Here is a 26,946-nt window from a genome sequence, read left to right on the forward strand (position 1 = left end):
CATCCAATAATTTAGCCTTAACATGATCAGGTAAGCCTTGTTCTTTTAACCAAGCATGTCTTCGAATCACAGATCCTGCAACTGCTGCTCTACAAGAAGCCTCTAATGAATCAAAACCACATAGCAGAGTATGTTTGCCCACTTTTTCAGCTGCATGCAATAACTTCTGCATTTCCTTAAAGTCAGGTTGCTCTGAACTTGTAACCACTTTCTGCTTTAACAGAGACATTAAATATTGTTGGTATTTAAGCATGTGAAACTGGCAATTTAAAGCTCTCACTGCTAAAGTTGCAGAAGTGTAAACTTTCTTCCCCCATCTGTCTAATGCTCTAGAATCCCTGTCAGAGGGAACTGGATTCTTAGCCGTGGAAGCCTTTACCCCTTTGGGACCCTGGGAAATAGTTTCTGGGTCAGCAACAGGGTTTTTATAAAGAAATTTGTGAGAGTCAGGGACTCTGTAGTACTTGTCTGGCTTGACTGGAGCAGGGGGCAAAGAAGCAGGATTTAAACTGGATTCAGAGAACACATCATCCACTATATCTAACACAGGCGGAATAGCAAGGGGTCTGTGCTGAGGTAATAAGAAAATCTCCAAGCCTTTTCTTGGGTTCTGAGTAATCCTGGCCCTCCCAATGGAAATGCTCCCTCATGGTATGTAAAGTTTCCCCAAAAGAATAATCCTCTGGAGGAGAGGCTGAAGGAATTGATTCTACAGCATCAGAGTCCTCATAGGGGGTAAAGAGTATCCCTGGTCTGAAGAGGAATCATAGTAAATGGAAACCTGGTCAGAGGAATCATAGTTTGTATCCTGCCTAGGCCTTTTATCAGGTGGGGGATGGGTATCCCTAATCAGAGTAATTTAGTCTTCGGCCATTTTGAGCATCTGTTTTTTAGGCATGGAGGCCTATCTAGGTGAATGCTGTACTTGCTTCTTTGTCTTTAACGGAGTTTTAGACTTGGCTGTAGTTTTTATGGTAATCTGTAAAGGTCTGAAAACACCCTCAGAAGCAGATGCCTGCTGAGCGGCTCCAGACCCACCTGAAGGGTTAGTTTCCGTAGGCCCAACACCTTGAGTATCCAGAGGCCTAGACATCTTCACGTGGGAGTCGGGGGCGGCCTGAGGCTCTGAGGTAGCGGGTGTCAGGGGCTACGAAAGCACCTCACTGAGAACCGGTGACTGGCCTAGAAGAGGCTTCATCAGTTTTGGAGCTCAGATACCTGTCATCCTTGTCTTTGCGTTTTTTGTGTATTCCGGTCGTCTGTTGTTCCGATGGCATGGTATAATTAAACCTTTGGCCAAAGTAATGGCGAACAAAATCAAACAGACGTTTAATAGTGCATTTGTTAAATCTAGCACAAAACCGACAACTAGTGACATTGTGGTCTGAGCCTAGGCATGGAATACAATAAGAATGGAAAACCTTATGAGGTATTTGCTTCCCACATGAAATACAATTATTAACTTTTACTGACATCGGTCTGAGGCAAGAAAAAGTTTCCCCAATGGGGTACTTAGCTTTATTGAAGACTTTGGTTCTGAAAATTCAAATTGAAAATCTTAGGAGTAGGCCAACCGGCACTTGCGAACTGCTTTTGCTTCGGCCACCGCGCGGCAACAAAGACTGAAGAAAATGGCATCGGCTGCATCTTATATACCCCTGGCGCACTGACATCAGGGAAGAAGCGACAGCAACTGACGCCGGACCAAGACTTTGGAACTCTGGCCAACTGCGGGACCGCCTGATGGCAGGATAACCCAAGTGTAATGACTGCAGCAGTGAAACACGATGAACATCAGTTATTCTGCTCCACAAAGGAATGGCCACAACTGACCCAGGTAACTATTGCCCCATAAGCCTGACTACCTGGTCTGCAAGGCTATGGAGCGCATCATCATGGAACTCATTAACAAAGACATTGGGAACCTCCAAACACTTGACCCGACCCAGTTCGGCTTAGTTAAAGGCAGATCATGCCTACTAAACCTGGTTGACTTCTTCGCGACAGTCACCAAGGCCATAGATGAGGGGAAGGTAGTTCACACAGCCTACCTTGACCTCGCTAAGGGTTTTGACACCATTCCCCACTCGGGAATTATAGAAAAACACCAGCCTGAACATAAACCCCTACGTCACGAGATGGGTTGCCAACTGGCTTACAGACAGAACTCACACGGTAAGAATAGCGGGCTCCAGGTCCGACTCTAAACCAGTCACAAGTGGTGTCCCACAAGGCTCGGTCCTGGGACCCCTACTGTTCGGCATATACTTCTCAGAAGTACAGGCAAACCCACAAGGACTATGGCTAACCAAGTTCACCGAGGACTGCAAGCTGGGAGCCATAACTGACTCTCTGTCTGACACGGACATTCTCCAAAAGGGCCTTACTGAGACAGACACCTATTGTCAAAGTCATGGTCGCAAGCTAAATGCCAAAAAATGCATAGTCATCCCGTTTGGGGAAAAACAAAACACTCATGAATTACCACATAGGTGGCAGCCCCCCTTAATACAGAAGAGGTAATAAGAGATCTGGGGACCCAGGTAGATAGTAATCTCTCCTTTGACAATTATATTACCAAAGTAGTTAGGAAATCCTTCTATGTAGTCCATTTAATTACTAAAGGGTTCGCATCTAGAAATAAAGAGGTTATAATGCCCCTCTACTAGTCACTCATCAGACCCATCATAGGAGTATAATGCCCCATTTGGGATGTACCTCACAAATCACTTCCAACAGCTGGAAAGACCACAAAAGTACCTCACCAAGAGGATTACTGGCCTCAAACATATGTCCTATGCAGCCCGACTGGAAAAACTCCAGCTGTACTCAAGTCGCATATCGCTTACTCAGAGGTGATCTCTGCCTGACTTACAAAGTCATGTCCAACTCAGAATTGATGGAAATGCTCCACCTAAAGAAATCCAAGTCACTGAGAGCCACTCGCTCTAGTGAGCTAAACCTCACCACAATAAATAGAACATGTTGGAGGGATAGATTCCTGTCACATAGACTTCCCATGCTTTGGAACAAAATTCCTAACTACATTAGGCAGAGCCCCTCACTAACATTCTTCAAGAGAAACCTTGACGAGTGGATGGCTAACAGAAAATACACCCCTGGGATCACTTCATTGGCTCTTCTTGACAGAGGTTCAGTTAATTAATCAATGGGGCGGCGAAAGCTGACACACTCTGGCTAGGCTTATAAATGCCCTTGGGCAGATTGCCTAGTACCTACCTATGAACCCATGTTCTTCGTATTTCACTGTTGCAGTCATCACATTTGGGTGAATTCCTAAAGCTGAGGAAATGGGTGGAGGCAGTCAAGGAAGCTAGGGGCTGGCTAGCATGCCCTGTAAGACTGCAGAGGGGCAAAACCTGCCCTGGTTTTAGAAAAGAGAGGCAGGTGGTAATGTTTGGTAAAGGTGTGAACAGATGTCCAGGTGGCAGCCTCCAGGACGTCCCTGGTGAGGACTCCTCTGAGGAAAGCTGCAGAGGTGGAGGCTGCTCTGGTGGAGTGTGTCCTGACTCCCATGGGGGGAGGCTTGCCATGCTGTTTGTAGCAGAAATGGATTCAAGGTGCTATCCATTTGGAAATGGTTTGCTTGGAGATGGCTTTGCCCTCTGCCCCTGAAGCAAAGCTAACCAGCAGTTGATCAGATTTTCTGAAGGGTTTAGTCCTGGTCCAGATATTATCTGAGCTGTTTGTGCACATCTAGTGTGCAGAATCCTTTCCCCCTTGTTTTGAGGGTTAGGAAAGAAGGTGGGCAAATGGATGCATTGGTTGAGAGACACACTGGACACCACCTTGGGCATGAAGGATGGGTTAGTTGTGAGGGATGCCCTGTCTGCATGGAAGATGATGAAGGGTTCCACTGCCATCGGTGCTTGCAGCTTGGAGATTCTTCTGGCTGAAATGAAGGCCAGGAGGAAGGCTGTCTTCCAGGAGAGAAATTTTAGCTCTGCAGAAGAAGCTGGTTTGAAAGGTGGCAGGGTGAGCTTTTCCAAAACAAAGTTAAGGTCCCAAACGGGTGTTTGGTGCCCTTCTGGGGGGCCTCAAGTTGTTAGCCCCTCTGAGGAACTGTTTGATCAGAGGGTGGGAAAAAGAGGCTGCTCAGTGGGAAAATGAGCTGAAATAGTAGAGGCACGCATTTTTATAGAGGAGAAAGAGAGACCACTGTATGGTATGTCAGCTAAGTAATCCAGGATGAGAGGGATGGAGGGCTGTGCCGTATTGGCCCCCTTAGCCTGGATCCAGGTGCAGAACCTTTTCCATTTATCTGCATAAGACTTAATGGTACTAGGCCGTCTGACCTCTCGGATAACATCCAGAACCTGTTTACTGAGATGGCAGATTGGTCAAGGGTTAGGGTATAAGCCAAGCTGCCAAACTGAGTGTCTGCAATTGGGGGGTGCATGAATTCCCTTTCCCTCTGGGTTAGGAGGTTGGGAATCTGAGGAAGATACAGACTGCACAAAAAGGGGTACCAGTGCTGTCTGGGCCAGTCTGGAGCTATGAGAATGGTCCTTGGCATTTCCTCCCTTATTCTTATCAGTACCTTGGGAATGAGAGGTAGGGGAAGAAAGGCATAAACCGAGAGGTTTACCCAGGGGAAGGACAGGGCATTCACTTTCCATGCCTTGCAATTATGTTCCCTGGTACAGAATTTGCTGAGCTGATGGTTGGTGTGGCAGGCAAAGAGGTCAGCCTCTGGGCAGTTTCTGTTGAACTGCCACTCATGGGGTCCAAAAGTTTTCTGCTTAATTGGTCTGCCAGGAGTTGACAAAGCCTGGCAGGTATTGTGCTAACAGCAGCTGCATGGAAGAGGCTGTAAACCAAAGGGTCATGGCCAGCCTGCACAGCGGGTAGGAGTGAATCCCTCCCTGCTTGTTGATGTACCACATTACTGTGGCGTTGCCTGTTTTAATCAGAAGAACCCCTAGAGAGAGAGAAGGTGCTTGAAAGCTATCAATGCCTGCTGCACAGCCATCATCTTTTTTTTTGACTGATGTGTAGGGGGAGTTGCTGGGGGTTCCATTGGCCCTGTATGCAGATGCCATCCAGGTGTGCACCCCAAATGTAGTCCGATTTGTCTGTGGTGTGGGTCTGGGTGGCGGGGTGTGGGGAGAAGGGCAGTCTTTTGTTGGGGGAGCAGCCTGCTGCCCACCAAAAAAATTCCTTCTTCAGGCAAGGAATAATAGAAAAAAAAAAAAAAAAAAGAGTTTCCAGATCTTGAGTGTGTTGACACCAAAGGCTCTTTAGGTACCACTGACGTTTCCTCATATACAGTCTGGCATATGGAATAAGGAGTATGCAATATGCCATGAACCCCAGGGCTTGCAGGATTTTCTTTGCAGAAAGCTGGGGCTTGGTGGCCAGTTGAGAGAAGTAAGCCGATAGGAAACTTTGTCTCTCTGGTGTTAGGCATGCCATCTGAGATGCTGTGTCCAGACTTGCTCCCAGGAAATTTATCCTTTTGGTGGGTACCTGTTTGGATTTCTTTTCATTGATTTTCTACCCTAAGCAGATTAGTGGGTCCTTTACAAAGGTCAGGTCGTTGAGCTGTCTTTCTGAATAAGGCAGTCTAAGGGATAAATTTGAATATTTCCTTGTCTGCAAAAAGCAATGGCCAGAGACAGGCATTTTGTGAAAACTCTGGGAGCAGTAGATAAGCCAAAGGGAAGTGCAGAGAACTGAAAGTGTTGAGATCCTGCCCTGAAGCGAAGATATTCCCTGTAGGACTCCCTGATGGGAATGTGGAGGTAGGCCTCTTAGGTCCAGGGTGGCTAGCCAAGCATCCTTGGACAGCATGGCTAGCAGCTGCTGGTGGGTGAACATTTTGAATTCTGGGATCACCAGGAAGGTGTTTAGAATGGATAGATCAAGGATGGGGTGCCAGGTGCCCTCTTTTCTGGGAACCAGAAAGTCTGGAGTAGAAGCCTTGGCCTATCTGCTCTGCAGGAATATGTTCTACTGCTCCCAAGGACAGCAGGGTATGGATTTGCTTTTGAGCCTCTGCCGACTGATTTGGTGGTAGATCTGGGAACCCTTTTGGGGTTGGAAGGGTGTGGAAGGAGAACATGTACCCCTGAGAGACAATGTTCAGAACCCATTGGTCCTTGATAATGGTGGCAGAGGTGCTTGAGCAAAAGGAGAGTTTTCCTCCTAGGGATATGTGATGGTGGGCAGAGGCAAGGTTGGGAGGGGGTGAGTCATTGTGAGTTCTTACCATAAGGGGGGTGGCTTAGAACTCCCTGGATATGAAGTGGAGGCAGTCCACTGCTTAGATCTCTGCAACTCCTGGGATTACTGTCTAGGAGGTCCGTTTCCACGGGGACTAAGCTGGCCCTGTTTACTAGATGCAGGAAAGGACCAGTGCTTGGAAGTAAAATGTCTGCTGGACCTAGAGGGGCTGTACCTGTAAGAAATCTTTAACAGTCTGCGTAGATTTTGCTTTTTCTTGCATCTTTTTTAACACCTCTTCTGCTTTAGTACCAAATATGTTATCTTTGTGTAAGGGTGCATCCAACAATTTTGACTTGACATGGTCTAGCAGGGGTTGTTCCTTAAGCTATACAGGTCTTCTAATGACAGATCCAGTGACTGCTGCCTGCAAGAAGCTTCTATGGCATCAAAACCGCAGTGCAAAGTGTGTTTAGTTACTTGACCAGCAGAGTGCATTAACTCCTGTAAATCTTTAGATTCTGCCCATGCAGGAAAGGAGGAATTTTTTTGTTTAAGGAGTTCCAAAGTATGTTGCTGATATTTAAGCAAGTGGAACTGACAATTTAGTGCCCTGATAGCAAAAGTAGCTGAGGTGTACACTTTTTACCCCATCTGTCCACTGCTCTGGAATCCCTATCTGAAGGGGTGGGATTCTTAGCTGAAGAAGCTTTAACCCCTTTTGGGCCTTGAGTGATTACCTCAGAGTCCGCTGTTGGGTTTTTAAAAAGATATTTGTGATAGTCAGGGACTCTGTAGTACCTATTTGGTTTTCTAGGAGCAGGAGGGAGGGTATCTGGAGTCAAGGAAAACATCATCCACCACATCTAGGACTGGGAGGATGGCTAAGGGCCTGTGCTGTGGAAGGTCCAGGAACTCTCAGAGTCTCTTTTTAGACTGGGAGTAGTCTTGACTCTCCCTTCTAAAATGTTCCCATAATATATGTAGGGGTTTCCCCAAAGCAAAAATCCTCTGGGGGAGTGGCTGAAGGGACAGATTCCGCTGAATCAGAATCCTCATATGTAGAGAGGGGCTGCATGTCTTCATAGTCAGACAAAACTACTGGAGACAGATCTCTTTCTTTTTGAGGGAGTGGCTTGGCTTCCCCTAATCAGCATAAGACCCTCTGCCATTTTAAGCATTTGTGGCTGAGGCAAGGGAGCAGGCGCCAGAGAATAGCTGGTAGTCGGTTTCTTTGGAGTGGTTCGACCCCTGGGCCTAAGGAACTCTGTTGTTTTAGAAAGAACGGTAGCTGTGAAAGAAGGCATTGGTTTGTGTCTGGATTCAGTGTTGCAAAGGACTTCCTTGGAAGCCGGTGCCTGCACAGTGGCTCCAGACCCATCCAAGGTAGAGATGACCGCAGGATCCTTAGACGAAGAAGAGTTCTGTGGCATATCAAATTCCGAAAGGGTCTCAGTAGCAGCCTGCAAATTAACTGAAGTGGGCATCAGGGGCTGCAAAAGTGCCTCACTGAATTCCAAAGGACTGACGACCAGCTTGGCGGTAGTGTCGTCGGAAGGTTTGGTCTTGTGCTGTCTGTCTCTGTCTTTATCTTTACGCTTTTTCGGAAGATTTGCAGTTGGATGGCTTACTGAAGCCATAACAGAATTCAAAGACTGTAATCGGAAATATCTGGCTACAATAAAGGGCCTGACGATGAATAGTTCTGGCATTAAACAAAGCACAGAACTGACAACGAGGGACGTCATGGTCTGGGCCTAGACAAGTGACGCAGTAAGAGTGGAAGTCCCAGTGTGGTATTTGCTTTCCAAAGGCGAGACAATTAACTTTTTTTGACATCAGTTAGTGCAAGAAAAAAAGGATCCCCAACAGGCTACTTAGCTTTCGAAGACTTCAACTTCAATTTGGAAAAGAAACTCTAGTAGCGGCTGACTGGCACTCGAACTGCTTCTGTTTCGGGCTCCACGGCATGAAAGACTGATGTAATGGCGTCGGCTGCCTTCCTTTATATCACTGATGACCTGACATCAGTCTTCAAGCAACAGCAACTGACGCATAAATACTAAGTCTCTGGTATTCAGGCCGACCGAGGGCTACCCTGGCAGGGATAACCTGAATGTGATGACTGCAACAGTGAAAAATGAAGAATATGGATAGATCTTCATTACCATTAGTCTTATTAACCCCATTGTTTTTATTCTGTATTAAAATTCTCATCCAGCTGACTCTGTTAATCCACAGTTTAAGCCATGCAGTCAACATCAGTCTTTCTTTTTTTCTTACAGTAATAATGTTCTTCAATCGTTCCATGTTCAGTTTTGATTTTTTCCTTTACACATGCCCTTTGCCTCTTTGTTCTACCTTCTCTTTTGGAAAAATGATGCTTTTTTCTGTAGACTGAAGGTTTTCTGATAGAAAAACATCATTACCTGTAACCGGTGTGTTACATAACAAAGCAGTGTCCTTTTCAATAAGCATTCTTTTTACTTTACAGACAATCAGTTTCTTTTTCTTATTTGTTGTAAACTTCCTTTCTTTTTTTGTTTCCTTCTAAACAAACTTGATCCTCAGATTGCTGAATACTTGCATCCAGAATTCCAAAGTTCTCAAGGGCATCGTCTTGTTTCATAGGGATTGAATGATCTTTGCAGATAACGGATGCATCATTTCCTAAATGTGTTCTATTTGTTCTTTGCGTAACACTATTTATCTCACTAGTCCAGTCATTAATATATGAAACAGTTCTACAAGCTACACCAATTGCACAAGTGCAATCATCATCATCGCAACTTTTGACACGAGGAACAGAGATACCAGTGTCATCAGCGGTTACCTTTAAATATGCATAGCATTTATTACACTGTACAATATATTTGTGCATTAGCAAATCATGAATTGCATACTCATTTAAGGACTCTATATTCAAACGAATAAAATATTGCAAAAGAAAATAATCAAAATCAGTAACCAGAGAATTCAAAAGAACTTGAATCAACTTCTATAACAAAAAAGATCACTTAACTCATTCACTCCGAAGCAGCTCTGAAAAAGCTGCCCGCTTATTTCCACCATAGGAACAACAGTGCAGCCTGAGCTCATTTTCAGAAAATCCACTTCTAATACCATACAAAAAACTGTTCATAATTCTAACTATAAGAGCTAGACTAAAAATGTAAATGCGAAAGTTGTTCAGCAGACACTGACCTTTCCAACAGTGTAAATGCTGGTAGTGAATATCAAAGTCATTATTAAATATTTGGCAAAGAATGCTGATATTGTGCATATTTATACCTTTTTGGAAAAGCAAAGCACAATATCTTGGTCAATGTACCATGTAGACCCATGCAATTTGTATTTAATTTGTTAGTATGAATGTCAGCTTCAAATGATACCTTAACCATTACTGTGTGATGCTCCTTTATGGAAATATTCACATAAATATGATTAATATAACATTTCTCATAATTGATAAATAAACAAAGCATATCTCATCTGCAACAGATCGAGCCTGCATATCAGTGTAGAACTTGTGCGTCTCAATGTCAGCTTCAAAATAATGCATCACTTGTGTGATCACCATGCTCCCTTACAAAGATATGGGCATAATAATGAGAAGTATTGGAATGTATAATTTCCATAATCCTACAAGACTAAACAAACTGTGATATCTGCACATGTGTACAGACATAGTTATTTTACCATGTTGTAACAAGTAACACTGTCTTCATAATGAGGTATTACTTGGCACACTGACATGCTCCCTTGCAAAGTTATTTTCCAAAATATGAAAAAAATCATAATTTCCATAACCTAACTCCAAAGCAAACGCTATCTGCACATGTGTGCAACATACAGGCCCAATTCTTTTACCATGCTAGAACCAGTAATACTGTCTTCAAAATGAGGTATTACTTAGCACATTCTGATTCTCCACTGCAAAGTTTTTTACCAAAACATGAAAAAAATGATAATTTCCATAACCTAAGTCTGAAATAAACTTTGATATCTGCACATGTGTACAACATACAGGCACAATTCTTTTACCATGTTGAGACTATCAATAATTTCTTCAAAAGGAGGTATTACTTGGCACATTCAGATGCTCCCTTGCAAAGTTATTTTCCAAAATATGAAAAAAATCATAATTTCCATAACCTAACTCCAAAGCAAACGCCGATATCTGCACATGTGTGCAACATACAGGCCCAATTCTTTTACCATGCTAGAACCAGTAATACTGTCTTCAAAATGAGGTATTACTTAGCACATTCATATTCTCCACTGCAAAGTATTTTACCAAAACATGAAAAAAAATCATAATTTCCATAACCTAAGTCTGAAATAAACTTTGATATCTGCACATGTGTACAACATACAGGCACAATTCTTTTACCATGTTGGGACTATCAATAATTTCTTCAAAAGGAGGTATTACTTGGCACATTCAGATGCTCCATTGCAAAGTTATTTACCAAAATATGAAAAAAATCATAATTTCCGTAACTTGAGTCCAAACAAAACTGATATCTGTACATGTGTATAGCTTTCAGAACCAGTTGTTTTATCATGTAAACACATATGACTGCATTCTTGGTGTAGCCAACATACTGCTGAATGGGTACAGTAAAGAGAAAAAGCAAGGTAAGGACCACCACTCCACTAATGAACCCAGGACAGGCATGGAACTTCAGTGGCAGGCAAGACCATCTGATCTGTCCGATAGCTGTGCTAGCTACCCACTCAAGACAGGGGATACCACTGCAGTCTCACAACCTCCTTCAGTGTCAGCAGTCTGCCTTACCTATGCCTTTTCTCTTTACATGTGTCCATTCAGCAATGGACCTAAGGGATCAAGTTCTGTATTAGCAAGCCCTTCCTGTCATCTAAACTCTACACATGCCTGATGCAAGCAGAATAAAAAAAGAAGTATTGCAGGATGGTTACTGATGTATTACATTGTACGTGCTAGAACTCTCCTGAAACAGTTGTTCTTTCTCAGCATCTTCACCAGCTCCTTACCACAGTTATTTGCCAAACTCAGAAAAATATATTTTACACAACACATTTCATAATAGAGTTACTTACCACACTGGTCCTACTTGGTCATGGGTGTTTTCCATTCCTCTCCAGCATAGCTCTTCTCACACCATTGTGGAGGTCAGTCAAGAACAACGCAATGCCCTCCTCAGTTAGGTGAATGCCATCCCTTCTGAACAGGTGAACATCTTCTGCGGTGATGCTGTCATGACGGACTACAGATCCAACGACCCTGTGCATCAAGCCATGCATGAACCCATTCTGTAAATGTCTAGCTTTGTGCGCTGCCTGTTGACGGTTTGCTGTTTGCCATATCTGTCAAGGAATTATGTCAGACCACACAAAATTACAACATGGCCACCACGACTGCAGGTGTTCAAAAATTGCTCAGATTTGAAGCCGTAGCCTTCTGAGTGGTTGACTGATGACATAATTCCCTCCAATGTGCAGCACAAGGATGTCGGGCTCAGGGTAGATTGGAAGTACAGTTTTGTACCTACCATAAATGTAGATGTTCGAGTGCTAATACAGCTGCAGTAATCACAGATGGGTTCTCTGCCGTCAGGCGGGTCCACGGTCGGCTGAATTCCAAAGTCTAGGTCCGGCGTCGGTTGTTGTCGCTTTCTTGCCTGACGTCAGTGAGGCCGGAGTATATAAGACACAGCCGACGCCATGTTCTTCAGTCTTTCTTGCCCCAGATGTCAGGTGCCCCCAGAAATAAGGCAATACATAAATTATATATATATATATAAATATATATATATATATATATATATATATATATATATATATATATATATATATATATATATATATATATATATATATATATATATATATATAACACATGCAATGCAATATAATCCAAAATCAGTAGTTGCAAGCAAATAAACCATAGAAGGATAACCCAGTCAGGTTGTATGAAGAGGGGGTTAGGCCCCATGCCTTTACCAAGTGGGGAAGGAGGGAGGGGAAACCTGTACATCAGCTGTATTAGCACTCGAACATCTACATTTATGGTAGGTACAAAACTGTACTATGTTCATCGTGCATACAGCTGCTGTAATCACAGATGGGTAGAGTCCCAAAGCTACGCACAGGGTGGTAGGTACTAGGTGGAACTGGGATGAGCCAGAATGCCCTGCAACACAGCAGTGGCAAAGCCTGCTCTAGTTTTGGAATATAAAGGCAGGTGGTAGTGTTTTGTGAAGGTATGTACAGAACTCCAAGTGGCTGCCTCCAAAATATCTTTGGTAGGAACTCCTCTGAGGAAGGCTGTAGAGGTAGCTGTGGCCCTGGTGGAGTGGGATCTGATGCCTGTAGGAACAGATTTCCCATGATAGGAATAACAAAACCGTATGCAGTTGCCTATCCACTTTGAAATAGTCTGCTTGGTAACTGGTTTCCCTTGAGCCCCCTACAGCATAGGGCACAAAAAGTTGTTCTGATTTCCTGAAGGACTTTGTTCTGTCCAAATAATAACGTAGCTGCCTATGGATGTCTAAAGAGTGTAGCAGCTTTCCCCTTTGTTTTGAGGATTGGGGTAAAAGGTAGGTAAGTGTATGGCTTGATTTAAAGCTACCCTGGATACCACTTTAGGCATAAATGACGGGTTGGTACGAAGGGAAACCCTGTCCTGATGGAAGATGAGAAAGGGCTGCACCGCCATGAGGGCCTGTAGTTCCGAAACCCTACGAGCTGAAGTGATGGCCAGAAGGAAGGCTGTTTTCCAGGACAAATATTGCAAATCTGTTGAGGCAGCTGGTTCAAAAGGAGGCAATGTTAATTTTTCTAGTATGTAATTAAGATCCCAGGCTGGTATTGGTTGTTTCCTTGGTGGTCTAATATTCTTAGCCCCTCTGAGGAACTGTCGTAAGAGTGGGTGAGAAAATAAAGGTGGATCCGTGTTGAATTCTGCAGAAATGGCTGAGGCATGGATTTTTATGGAAGAAAATGAAAGTCCACTGTTCAGCAGCTCAGCTAAATACTGTAATACCTGAGGCAAATTCAGTTTTCTAGGGTCCTGGCCTTTTTTCTCATTCCAAGAGCAAAACCGTTTCCATTTTGCCGAGTAAGCCTTTCTAGTAGATGGCCTTCTGGCCTCCAAAATGACATCCTGCACCTCCTTGGAGAGTAGGGTCTGTTGTGGTGTTAAGGAATTTTCCATGCAGCGAGATTGAGTGTTTTCAGCTGACTGAAGAGTTTTGTAGCTGTGCTGAGTCAGCAGAAAAGGCATTAGAGGTAGGGACCAGGGAGGAGTATGTGTTAGGCTCCTCAGGAGCAGGTACCATTGTTGCCTTGGCCAATCTGGAGCAATCAGTATCATCTTCGGTCTGTCTGCTCTTGCTTTCAAGAGCACCTTGGGCAGAAGAGGCAGAGGTGGGAAAGCGTAAACTGTCCATGCTGTCCAACTGAATGAAAGGGCGTCCACTCTCCAGGCCTTTGGATGAAAGGTCCTCGAACAAAACTTTTCCAATTGATGATTTCTGTGGGAGGCAAAAAGATCTATGTCTGGCCTCCCCCACGCTTGGATTATCTCTGTAAACACCTGAGGATGCAACTTCCATTCGTGTGGATCTGTCATATTTCTGCTTAGATTGTCTGCCAGCGTGTTTTCCAATCCTGGCAAGTACTGTGCTTGAAGTTCGATTTGCCATTCCAGAGCCAAGTTCCAAAGAGTCATGGCTAGTCTGCACAAGGGGTATGAATGTGTTCCTCCTTGTTTGTTTATGTACCACATTACTGTGGTGCTGTCTGTTCTTATCAGTAATTGTCCTGGATGCAGGAGGTCCTTGAAAGCTGTAATTGCATTTATTACTGCTAGCATTTCTTTTTGATTGATGTGAAGGTGCTTTTCCTTTTGGGACCATTTGCCCTGAATGCACCTGTCTGTCATGTGCGCCCCCCAGGTGTAATCTGAGGCGTCCGTTGTGATGACTTGATTTGCTTGAGGCTTGCAGAATGGGAGACCTGTGTTTGCTTGACATGCTTGGGCCCACCATAGAAATTCCTTTTGCAAACATGGAATTATTGGTATTATTGTTTCCAAACTGTGACTGTGTTGAGACCATAGGTTTTTTAGGTACCATTGAAGTTTCTTCATATGCAGCTTTGCACATGGGATTAAAAGAATGCAAGATGCCATGAAGCCCAGAGCTTGCAGGATTTTCCTTGCAGTAAGCCTGGTACATTTTGCTAGTATTTTGAAGTACTGAGTTAGTTGCCCCTGTTTTTCTGGCGTAAGATAGGCCCCATCTGGGTGTTTGTGTCCAAGTTGGCACCCAGGAAAGTTATTTTCTGAGATGGTGTTAGCCTGGATTTCTCTTTGTTGATTGTGTATCCCAGAGAATGCAGTAATCGTGTTACATAAGCCAGATGTTCCAGAAGTATGTGCTTGCTGTCCACTTGGATCAGGCAGTCGTCCAAATAAGGGTAAATTTGTATCCCTTGAAGTCTGCAGTAGGCAATCACTGATGCCAGGCATTTTGTGAATACTCTGGGCGCAGTAGATAAGCCAAAGGGCAATGCAGAGAATTGATAGTGGATTGAACCTGCAAGAAATCTGAGGTATCTTCTGCAGCTTTGTCTGATTGGGACATGCAGGTATGCCTCCTTGAGGTCCAATGTTACCAGCCAAAACTCCTTGCCCAGCATGGGAAGAAGCTGCTGTAATGTGAGCATCTTGAATTTTGGTACGAGTAAAAATGTGTTTAGGATGGATAAGTCCAAAATGGGTCTCCAGTCGGTTCCTTTCCTTGGTACCAGAAAAAGTCTTGAATAAAAACCTTGACCTTGTTCGTGAGTAGGTACCTCTTGTATAGCTCTCATGCCTATGAGCTTTGAAATTTGTAGTTGTGCCTCTGCCCTTTGATTGTGTGGCAGGTTTGGCATGCCTCTCATTTTTGGAAGAGTGTGGAATTGAAATTTGTAGCCTCTGTTTATAACATCCAGGATCCATTTGTCTGTTGTGACAATATGCCAATTTCTTGTAAATAATGCCAGCTTTCCTCCCAAAGGTGCTGCCAGCTGAGACTTGCTTGGCATGGAAATGAGGGAGTCATTGGGTTTGTTTCCTGTATTGTTGTGCACTGTCTTCGCCACCTCTTGGTGCTGGAGTTTGCCATTGTCTGCCTCTATATGATCCTTGTGATTGCACTCTGCCCCTTGTCTGCCTGTACCTACCTCTGTGGGGCTCGTCAGTGGCTGGAAACCAGTTTTTTGAAGGCCAATTTCTGCTAAAATGTGGTGGTTGGACCTGTAGAAAAGCTTTGACAGTTTGCATAGATTTGGCTTTTTCTTACATTTTCCGTAATATCTCCTCAGCATTAGTACCAAACAGCACATCCTTTTGTAAAGGAGCATCTAGAAGTTTAGCTTTCACATGATCAGGCAAGCTTTGTTCCCTAAGCCAGGCATGTCTACGAATGACTGATCCTGTAGCAGCAGCTCCACTTGAGGCCTCTAGGGCATCATAGCCACATTGTAAGGTGTGTTTACCCACTTGCTCTGCACTATGCATCATATCCTGCAACTCCTTCAAATCTGGTTGTTCAGGTTGAGACATTTTATTCCTTAATTGTGATAACAGGAACTGTTGATATTTAAGCATATGAAACTGACAATTTAAGGCCCTCATGGCTAGGGTGGCCGAGGTATATACCTTTTTCCCCACCTTTCTAAGGATCTTGACTCTCTTCGCAGGAAGTGGATTCTTAGCAGTAGAGGCCTTCAATCCCTTGGGGCCTTGAGAAATGGTTTCAGGGTCAGCATTATGGCTTTTGTAGAGAAATTGGTGAGAGTTAGGAACTCTATAGTACCTATCAGGTTTGACTGGTGCAGGAGGCAGGGAATCCGGGTTAAGGCAAGCCTCCGAATAAACATCATCAAGTATGTCCAAGACAGGAGGTATCGCCAGAGGTCTGTGTTGAAGTAACAATAGAAATTCCCTAAGTCTTTTCTTGGAATCGGAAAAGTCTTGGCCTTCCCAATGGAAGTGTTCCCTCAAAGTGTGCAAGGTTTCCCCAAAGGAAAAATCCTCAGGAGGAGATACAGAAGGAATGGACTGCTCTGCATCAGAATCTTCAAAAGGGGAGTAAGAGTGTTCCTCTACATCAGAATGTTCTGATAAAATGGAGCCCTGATCAGAAGAGGGAGAATCTTCCTCCACTCTGGGTCTCTTGTCTGGAGGGGGCTGAGAACCCCTGATAAGAGTAATTAAATCCTCAGCCATTTTAAGCATCTGTTTTTTAGGCATGGGGCCTGGAGATGGGCCCTGTGCAACAGGCCTCTTGGGATGCCTGGCTGATTTGGATTTAGTGAAGGCCTTAATAGAAAAGGAAGATGAGGGTCTAAAGACACCATGGGTGGAAGTGGACCTGTCCACATAAGGAGGCTCAACACTCACAATGGCTTCAGTGGTTGTAGTCTGGGAAAAGGCCGAGGTACCTGCGGTCTCGGTTACAGAAGACACCACCAAAGGAGTGTTGTCGGTAGTCAGGGACTGCAAGGCGTCTTCGCTGAGAACCGGACCACGTGTAGCCTGTTTTGGCGTGGTGTCGGTGGGGACCGTGGACCACGCTTGTCGGTCCTTGTCCTTGCGTTTTTTGGACAAAACGGTAGTCGGAGTCTCCGACGACATTTTATAATCAAAGGCTTTACCAAAAAAGTGTTGGGCTTAACTCCCACGCTTAATAGTGCGTTTATTGAAAGTAGCGCAAAAGCGACAGCCCGAGACGTCGTGATCTGGGCCTAAACAAGGTATACAGAGGGAATGGAAATCCTTATGCGGTATTTACTTCCCACAAGAAATACAATTATTAACTTTTTCTGACATCAGTCTGAGGCAAGAAAAGTTTCCCCAACGGGGTACTTAGCTTTAATGAAGACTTCGGTTTCCAATTTTTTCGTAATTCAGGAGCTGGCCGACCGGCACTTGCGAACTGCTTCTGCTTCGGGCACCGCGCGGCAAAAAAAACTGGAGAACACGGCGTCGGCTGTGTCTTATATACTCCGGCCTCACTGACGTCAGGAGAGAAAGTGACAACAACCGACGCCGGACCTGGACTTTGGAATTCGGCCGACCGAGGACCCGCCTGACGGCAGAGAACCCATCTGTGATTACTGCAGCTGTATGCACGATGAACATCACTTCTCTTTCAACAACTGCAGTACTCCGCTCCAGTGCGTACTACTTCTTGCAATCCAGTATACCTTCACACTGGATGTGGGGAAGCTCAAGTTGTACTGGTTTTCAGTTATGGAGGCATGGCTGGCAGCCCATTGAATGTAATAATGGCCAAATACCCAAACTCTCACTTGTCGTTCTCCTGCTTGTGAAGCCATGTCAGTCTCAGACAGTGGACGAACCTGAACAGGAAAGAAAATGCAAACAGATTACTACTGATGTTTGACAGAAGTATTGGAAGACTACATATATATGTATGTCATATGCATTACCTGGTTAGCCCATCCAAATCTTCACTCCTGTCCACAGGGGCAGTATTCTTTTCATTAGGTACATAAGTGGTGATGACGCTGCAGAGGATCATACCTACCACCCATGAAAACAGCAAATTACACACAATGACTGACCAGGGGGCACAAAAAGGGCACATGTAAACAGAAAAAGCAGGGTAAGGACCGCCACTCCACTACTATGCAGAGGACAGGCATGGGGCTTCAGGTCGTGGGTGTCTGAAGTGTCCCATACCGGTTCTGGATGCCCACTCAGACTGCTGGTAGTAGCAATGACTCCTGATTGCATGCAGTGCCAGCACTCTGCCTTACCTCTGCCTTTTCCATTTACATGTGTCCTTTTCAGCAATGGCCATAAGGACTGAAAGGGGGGAGTTAAGTAAACCCTTTTGCCCTGACCTACATACATTTACTACACCTGAATAGAGGGAGACTGAGTGGAGAGCTACAGCAAGACAGCATGTGAAAAGACCAAGACTGACCCAGGCTTTGTCTTTTCGCATGTGTCCTTTCCCGGAGGAAAACACTGCATCACAGTGGCCCCTCCGTGTGAAGCAGAATTCCTCCCTAACCCAATGCAAGTGCAACTTGGACAATTGGATGGGAAACAGGAAATTCTTCCCTGGCTTGGCACCTATGCCTCTACTGGACAGAGGTAACCTGTAAATGGTTCATCTCCCAGGACCATGCTTATACTTATCAAGGGCATCAGATCTGGTCAGATACCTTCCTAGGACAAGGATAACACTGATGGGACATTACGGCAAGTGCATAACTTAATTTTCTTATGCTGTGAATTGTCATTCTATCCTCAACCTTGTGGGACAGAGTCCCCAAGTACCTTAGACCCTGGGTAGCTCACCAAATAGATATGCAAGCACTGTGGCAGCTGAAATATGCCACAGAGATATCACCCACAAAGATAGGTTGACATACATTTAATATATTTAATAATAGTAACAGAACAAGACTATAATCAGTAAATCAGCTAAATGACTTCACAGTTCAAAAGCAGAGGAAATATTTTACCACAACAGTCCAGGACAGTCTCAAATAAATAGACAACATCTAACTGTGGATATTGTCACTGTCTTACAAGTAAAAAACTAAACAATGTTGAATGTATTCTTCCACATACACACAAAAGTATGAATAAAGTATAAATGTATACTCCAAAGACCATCGTGTAGTACAAGTGATGACCTTAGTATTTACACTAATATCATTACATATTTTATACTCGCACCACAATGCAGACATCAAACAAGGTATAATACAGACATCAGACAAGGTACATACAGAAATAGAAATGTGCAAATGGGTGTGTGCATGGAATGCAAACTAGCTGCATGTTGAAGTAGAGCGTGAGTGTGTTGCTGTGTGCTAAGGTCAGAAATCTCAACTGTCCAGAAGCTTCATAGTCTTGGTACGTTTATGAGAACACTTTCTTCTTTTCTGATAAATCAGAGGATGCAAGGCACTAAGTAATAACATATATAGTCCTATCCCTCATACAGTCCACCACAAATCCTGGTATTCTAGTAACTTCATGACTTATCCCTGATGTTGGCAGGATGTCCAGAATTTGCCTCATAGATTTGTTACATTTCTTGACATTGTGCAAATGACAGCAAGAAAGTGGTGTGTGTGTTGGGGGGGGCTGCAATGACTCCAAGTGGAGAAAAACCTAAATCAGAGTTGAGCATTCATCAATGTGATAATGACGTCTACTTCTGTGAACTTTAGTGACAGCTGCTGAGAGTTTTGTCTGAAAAGTGATAATGACTCACTGCTATATTGGAACTGCACTGTGATGATGTGTAATTTTATGCACGCTCAGACACGGATGATAATTGCTGCACATGCTATAGGCATTCATTATATTTACCTGCAATTGTTAGGCAACACAGACTCATAACCATAAGTAAAGAGAAGACTTGAGTAATTCAGAAATAGTACAACATTTTAGATAGTGAGCCCTTCCTACCAGCTAAATTCCACAAGTGACTGACAAAGCCAAGGAAAAAGCCCAAAACATATGGTAGCCCCATCCTTGAAAAACTCAGCAAGCAAGTCAGAAGACTTCTATAAGAAATTGATTCTAATGTATTTTGTTAGACTTAGTGGCCTACCTAGGCAGCGGAAGATATGCAATGTCAAAAACCAGAAAGTAGTAACACTATACTTTGCAGGTCGAAATCCAACCGAAACGGCCAGCAGAACAAAGTACTGGCAAGAAATAATGGAAGTAGTAGTCACATCATGTTTCCTTTGTATACTGCACCTTTCACTTAAAAGTTTGACCAGCTACTATGCAGACAGGGACTAACGGTGGTTGTGTATCTCAAGGCTGGTCAAACAGGACAATGAACTTGAGCTTCTCCATCTTCAAAGTATCATAAGCCAAATCCCATAGCACTGACTGAACCAGGAAACTCATGCATTATTGGAAACACTCACCATCCATCCCAACAGCATCAAGTACAGAACTAACTCAAAAAAGCAATCCACCCTGGTGGAATTACAACATCAACAGGCTGTATAACAGAAGAAAATCATGGCAAAAATTAGGAGGTGGAGAACCCAACACAATAAAAGCAGTCTCAAACTGCACAAACAGATATGAAGACAACTAAAATCTACCAAAGCCAAATCTGAGATACATATATCCACAACCTGAAATGAACCACTGCCAGAAATGCTATCCATAAAGGGCTATCAAAGACAAATAACTGGCATCTGAACCATGGCCTCAGTAAATGACAAGAAATACCTAACAGTACCCCCCCCCCCCCCAGGAAGTCATTCAGCCCTTGTAACTGTCATATTGACACTGCTTCCCTAAGAGTTGACTCAGTAGTCAGGGTCTTGGGGGCACACACAGACATTAATCTAGCCTTTGAGCATCACATGTCTACACTAGTGAGGAAATCATTCTATATTTTGCAACGTACTAACAAAGGTACCACATGTAGGTCCAAGGAAGAATTAAGTATATCCCTTATGCAAAATGGCATCACTTGTTAGAGCCTCTTTTACATTTATACTTTTGAACACTTTTCCAGTATGCAATGAAACAAACCATATGAACCAAATCATGACAAAACTGCCCAAGTCAGGAAATTACAACTATAAAACAGGGCACACGAACTTGAGTCATTGCGATCCACAATATAAGGAAAAATAATTCTGTCATTGCAACACACCAATATCACAAAGAATAAAGGAATACAAGTTTCCATTTTTTTCATTCCATTCATTCCAACCTGCAAATGAATGATTAACTACACCTTTTCAAACAAGATGAAAGATGGCCATTTTCCAAGATATCTGAGTAAGCCTAAATACAGCAATTTTGAAATATATATAACCAAGAAGCAAGCTTTTACAACTTCACTGGTAGTATTTTTCACAGGTGTTTCTCTTCATACCTGTAAGACAGAGAAAAAGAAGAAGCCTGTTCTCCCTTGAACAGTAAAACAGGGATAAAATGTCATTAGCGGGATAATTCCAAAACTGCAGCCTCATCATCCAACCTAATGTTTTACCTTTATAAAAAGCAGGCCATGCAGAACTGAAACATGATACAAGCTCCATATGAATCTGTGACCTACTTAGGGTACATCTGACAGGACAAAGGTTGAATTTTTACAATTACCAAATAGGTTCATGGGTTGGTACTAGGCTATCGGCCCTAGGGTCTATACAAGCCTAGCCATAATAATTCCCTGGATCTTACCGAGGAGAAAGTAACTCTGCAGCTAACCAGGATCCTACCCTAAAGGGAGATATTCTATAATTAATTCCCACTGGGTTTATTCAGTACTACCGTTTGTACCTTTTCATTCAGCCAGTTCCACGCCTACCACATACAATCTTCCTAACTAATAGCCAGCTTTATTTGCAATACTGTGACAGTACAGTTAAAGGCTTTGCTAAAGGCTCAAGTACAAAGCAACACACTTCTGGCAAAAGCAGACTCATTCAAACCACACCACTGAAGGAAATAACAAGGTCTTTTCCACAACATAGAAGGCTATCCTTTCCAGAAATCCATCAAGTACAGTCCTGAGCTCAGACATCCAGATGTAATCAATTTCTTCCAATGGGTACACAATTTTCTAATCCACCCCTGATCTCACTTCTTCTACCAGGAGATTTCCACCTTTGTAGATTGTGCCTGGGTTCTAGCAGGCAGTTTCACTACCCAACCTATAAGATTAATTGCTTTTATACCCACTACTCAGCCTCCAAAGGCCAAGCAGGACGTTCACTTCAGAAGTTCTTTCCTGCAACATAACCTCTGGCTCATCACCTTTCAGTGACCTGCATAAACAGTGCCGAGTAATTTTGGTTTCATTTCCTTGAACAACTTTAGAAAATCACTGCATCACATCATTGTGCTGTTCACCTGGAATCAGAATGTACAGCTTCCTTCTCCAGTGTGTGTGTGTGTGTGTGTGTGTGTGTGTGTGTGTGTGTGTGTGTGTGTGTGTGTGTGTGTGTGTGTGTGTGTGTCCCTCTTGATATATAAAAGTCAAAACCAGGTCACCTTCCCTGTGTACACCTTCAGTCACCCAAAACACTATATACTCAAGGATGTTCCCAAGCAGACTAACATTGCTGCTACCCACTAGAAAAAAAAAAAAAAGATACTGATCGAGTTGTTCTGTGGGGCTTACATTCCAAGCTTAACTGAACACACAGCAGTATGCAATAAAAGTCTACACCATTAGTGAAGGCCGAGTAACATCTTGGTCAGCACAGAACAGGAAGACCATGCACAGGCTGCACACAAAAAGGTAACTGATAACCCTCAAGCTATACACATAAGGCAGGCATACAAGCTCACCACATCTGGTACCTACAAACTAACAACATAAGTTTTTTCTACTGTTCATGCCTCACACATGAGACTATGATCACCAAAATGGTATGTGCATATGATAAATAAATGTAACTTATAAAATAAAAAGAAGGCAGACCAAATGGTGCCTTCAAACAGACCAAAAAGGACTATGTCCTTAGAGCCCAAATCAATGAGGCCATCACCTTTGAGAGCTCTTCAGAGCAACCTTCTGACAGGTGAAGAAGAATTCTCTAACACTGCCCTAAGCTGTAAGACAATGTGCCTAATAATTTCAGAAATATTTTTGAAATTAGCACTTCAAAAGAAAAGAACACTAAAAACTCCACTGCAACCTGCAGATGCAAACCTAATTAGCTTCTCATAACAAAACTGTCAGAAGAAAAATTCAAACGAGTCGCATCTGCCTCAGGTGATGAAAAAACTTCTTTATTAGCAGCTAACCAGATTACACAGCATGTTGGCCAAGATGATCTCCTCTGGTCAACTTGTTTACGGACATCAACTTTTATACTGCAAGCAAAACAACTTTTTGTTACATTTCTGACCGTTGACAGTTGGCTATGAAAAACATATAGGATAAACATGTTCATCACAAATCACCTCAAACCAACAGTTAGTACAGAATGTTCAAGAAGTACAGAATGTTCAGTTCAACAATGGTAGCTCAAATTTTCCAGGACACACAGCCTGCTTCAGTAAATTAACTCTTACTCGGCCATGCGTCCTTATCCCAGGCTTCACCAAGCTATAATCAAATCTCTTTATTCTGAAATGCAGAAAACAGTTATTATTCAGGTTCATAAGCAATGCTGCATTTTGTTCACAGATGAGGCCCATCTTTGATAGGCATATCCCAACAAATAACATGTTCACTTTGCAAGAAGAGGAAAAAGACAAATAACAGTATGTTTTAAAACTTTTTCTCTTAACATTTCCCCCCTGAAAACACTTCTATTTGTCTTTTTATTTCAGCAATATATGGTAAAAACTAAGTTTTTCTTTGCATACATTACTTCATTGGCAAGACAAATTTTTAAACTTCAAAAACATTTGCAGAGAGTCACATTTCAATGTATTCACTTTCACCAGTCTGTTGCAATTGCTGGTACATAGTCTTCGTAACAGCAGTATCAACCAGTCTTTGTAGAAGACCTCTGATACAGGGTATACAACAGCAACCACATACCACCATGATAGCCACAGCGACTCCAACGGACACCAGGAAACTGCTGATGAGATGACTCCATTTTCCAAACCACGCTTGTAGAAAGTCTGTAAAGGGATTACTTACCCCAGAGTTCTCTGCCAATTCTTCGGATAACATCTCCAAACCTTTCAAAGCTCGAGTGATACTTCCATCAGGCGCAGTGTTGTTTGGAATATACGTACAACAGAAAGTCCCAAACATCCTGTAAACTCCTCCTTCTTTGGCCAGGAGCATATCCAGCGCAATTTGATTCTGCTATGCCACCTGCAAAGTGGCCTCCAGTTGTTCAGCAATTCCTTTCAATGCATCTTTGGTATAGTTCACAAAACGCTGCTGGTTATAGTAAATGTAGTTGATCCAGTCCACATTCTTATTAGGTTGAATCCAGACAAAGATGGATGTAAAACCAGCTGCTATTTGGTTAATTGCTTTGTATTCATCAGGTACACCTCTTGGTACGCCAATGCTATCGATGTAGACACCGTTATCGAAGGATTGCTTCGATGCCTCTCTCCTACTCAACCACTTCGGCTTTATTTCAGGTTCTCTTACGAAACCGCTTGCTGGAACTGGGAAAATGTAGAATGGCAGAATTAGCTTTACAAGTGCACAAGTTCCCTTCCAGGGAATCGCAAGCCTTGATCCGAGTTTGTCGTCTCCACATAACCACCATACGTCTGCTAAACTACGAATTTGGTTCTCCAGAAATGGATCCTCACTGCCATTCACAGTAACATTGCAATAGTTCTGTCCCATATTGCCATAATATTTCACTCTGCCATCTCTGGAAATGCACATATACGAACCTGGATAGGAAATCGCTGCAGGCGGTTTCTCAACTTTGCTTATGACTGGAAAACGCTGTTTTTCATTTTTGCATTTATCTTCAGTTTTGTTGAAGAATAATTTTAACAGACACGTTAGGTTACCTTCATCTCGCATCAATGGGACTGTCGCTAGTTGCTGTTTACCTTCAGCACAAGAAATACAGTTTTCACAATGTGCTTCTCGGGTACTATATCTAACCCAAGATAACCATTCATTATGGTGTACGAATCCCGTCTCGAGTAACAATTGTTCTTCTTCTGTGAAGGCAAAATCTGCTTCTTGTAGCATTCTTAAGGCTTTGTACTTAAAGATGGAGGGTCCCCAAAGGATCAGTTCTAGTTGGAAGAGACACTCCGATTCCATAAACTCCTGAAATCACTTTCTTGTGGCGACACAATGGTTATAGTAATTACTTCGGTACCTTGGAAATGCACAATTTTTATTCTTTGTTGCCTGCTTTTATCTTTCTCTGGTATCACTGCACCACTTGTTTCCCATCCATTCACATCTGTTGACCACCAAACATTTGACCAGGACGTACAGTCTCTATTGCACAAGTATTTTGCACGAGTCAAGAAATTATTATTGTTCCATTTAGAACAGTCCAAAATTCCTTCACAAAGTTTCACCTTAAACACAGTAGTAACACCTGGTTGCGCTTGCAGCACCACCATTCCTTTTTCTCTTGCAACTGTTCCTTCTCGTATGGACATATTTACTTTCGCCAACATAATCATCATCATGTGACAGTTCAAGTACCAGTTGAACATGGCCATCCTCCCTAAGGGCTACCTCACACCGTTGGTTTCTTCACTGGGTTTAAGACGAACTAACCCCTATTGGGCTAATCCCCCTTTGTAGCCAGACTTTGCACTCAGAGGTCCGGTGGAGTTTGACCAATATTAATGGCCGAAGGAAGAGCCTTGAGTTTTTTTTACAGTGGGTGATATGAATCCACGAAGTCCTCTCAGCGATCTTTACAGCCGTAGGTGTCGAGATAAGTACTTGGTATGGGCCTTCCCACCTGGGGGATGACCAATTCTTTCTCTTCACAATTAGGATCCACACCCAGTCCCTGGGTGCCACGCTTAACAAGGTTTCATTTCTGGAATCTGCAAAGGAGTCATTGGTTACAAGAGATTTGACATTTAGCAGCTTCTTCATATATTCCGCTAGATCCTCACCCCCCTCACGTTCCGCTGGCAACAATCCTTGCCACTGCGGGACGTAATATGGTCTCCCAAACAAAAGTTCAAATGGTGTAAGTCCTTTGTAGGAAGGTGAGATTCGCATATACAGGAGTGCCAAAGGAAGGCACGCAGTCCATGATCTATATGTTTCTGCCATCAGTTTGCAGAGCTTACTCTTCAAGACACCGTTGTGTCTTTCCACCAGTCCAGCTGATAGGGGATGGTAAGCACAATGATACTTGAGATCAATTTGAATCACTTGACCCAACTTCTGAACAATCTGGTTAACAAAATGAGACCCATTATCACTGTAAATGCGTCTTGGTAAACCAAATTGGGGAATTATTTCTGTAGTCAAAAGCTTTGCTACTGTTTGTGCATTCAGGTGCTTTACTGGAAAAGCTTCTACCCATTTAGAAAAAGCATCAATAATGACTAAACAGAACCTTTTTCCCTCTGAGGGTGTCAATTCAATAAAGTCCATACAGAGTGTGTGGAATGGATATGGAGGGGTGGGGAATGCCTGCTGAGACTTTTTAACTCCCCCCTGAGCATGATACTTTGCACATAATAAACAAGATAAACAGAATTGCTTTGCATAAGTTGAAAACCCTTTACACCAAAACACCTTAGACACTATTTGAATCATCGTCTGTACTCCTACATGGGCAGGTCCATGGCTAACCAATGCCGCATACCTAAAAAGGTTTGACGGCAATACCATTTTGCCATCTGATGCCCTATACAACCCATCCTGTTGAGTGATACCATATTTTACCCAACAACATTTTTCCTTCTGTGTTGTCAATGTTTGCATTACTTTTAGTGTCTCTAAGTCTATGAGGTGTCCGGGCTCTAAATCATTGTCATGTAAAAGCAAATCATTTTCTTGAGCTGCCTTTTTTGCAGCCATATCAGCAAGGGCATTTCCCCTGGAGACAGGATCTTTTCTGTTGGTATGTGCGGAACATTTACATATCGCTATCTGAAGTGGTAGTTGCACTGCATCTAACAACTGTAAAATTAAATCAATGTGATTTATTAGTTTGCCTGTCGCAGTAACCATTCCCCTATTCTTCCATTGTTGAGCGAAAACATGTACAGCGGAGAAAGCATATTGACTATCTGTATAAATTGTCACTTTTTTACCCTCT

The 26,946-nt window shown here is 43.2% G+C and overlaps 1 protein-coding gene across 1 annotated transcript in view; it reads right to left on the bottom strand.

Moving 5' to 3' along the window:
- DNAJC2 (DnaJ heat shock protein family (Hsp40) member C2) overlaps positions 1-26,946 on the bottom strand; it is a 1,234,748-nt gene that overhangs the window by 1,100,914 nt on the left and 106,888 nt on the right. Inside the window, exon 6 of the mRNA XM_044088515.1 lies at positions 10,484-10,522. Coding sequence (XP_043944450.1) covers positions 10,484-10,522 — 39 coding nt within the window. The remainder of the gene's footprint in view (positions 1-10,483; positions 10,523-26,946) is intronic.

The sequence above is a fragment of the Protopterus annectens genome, chromosome 11.part0 (assembly GCF_019279795.1).
Source record: "Protopterus annectens isolate FY-2018-M chromosome 11.part0, PAN1.0, whole genome shotgun sequence".
NCBI classification, from domain to species: Eukaryota; Metazoa; Chordata; order Ceratodontiformes; family Protopteridae; genus Protopterus; species Protopterus annectens.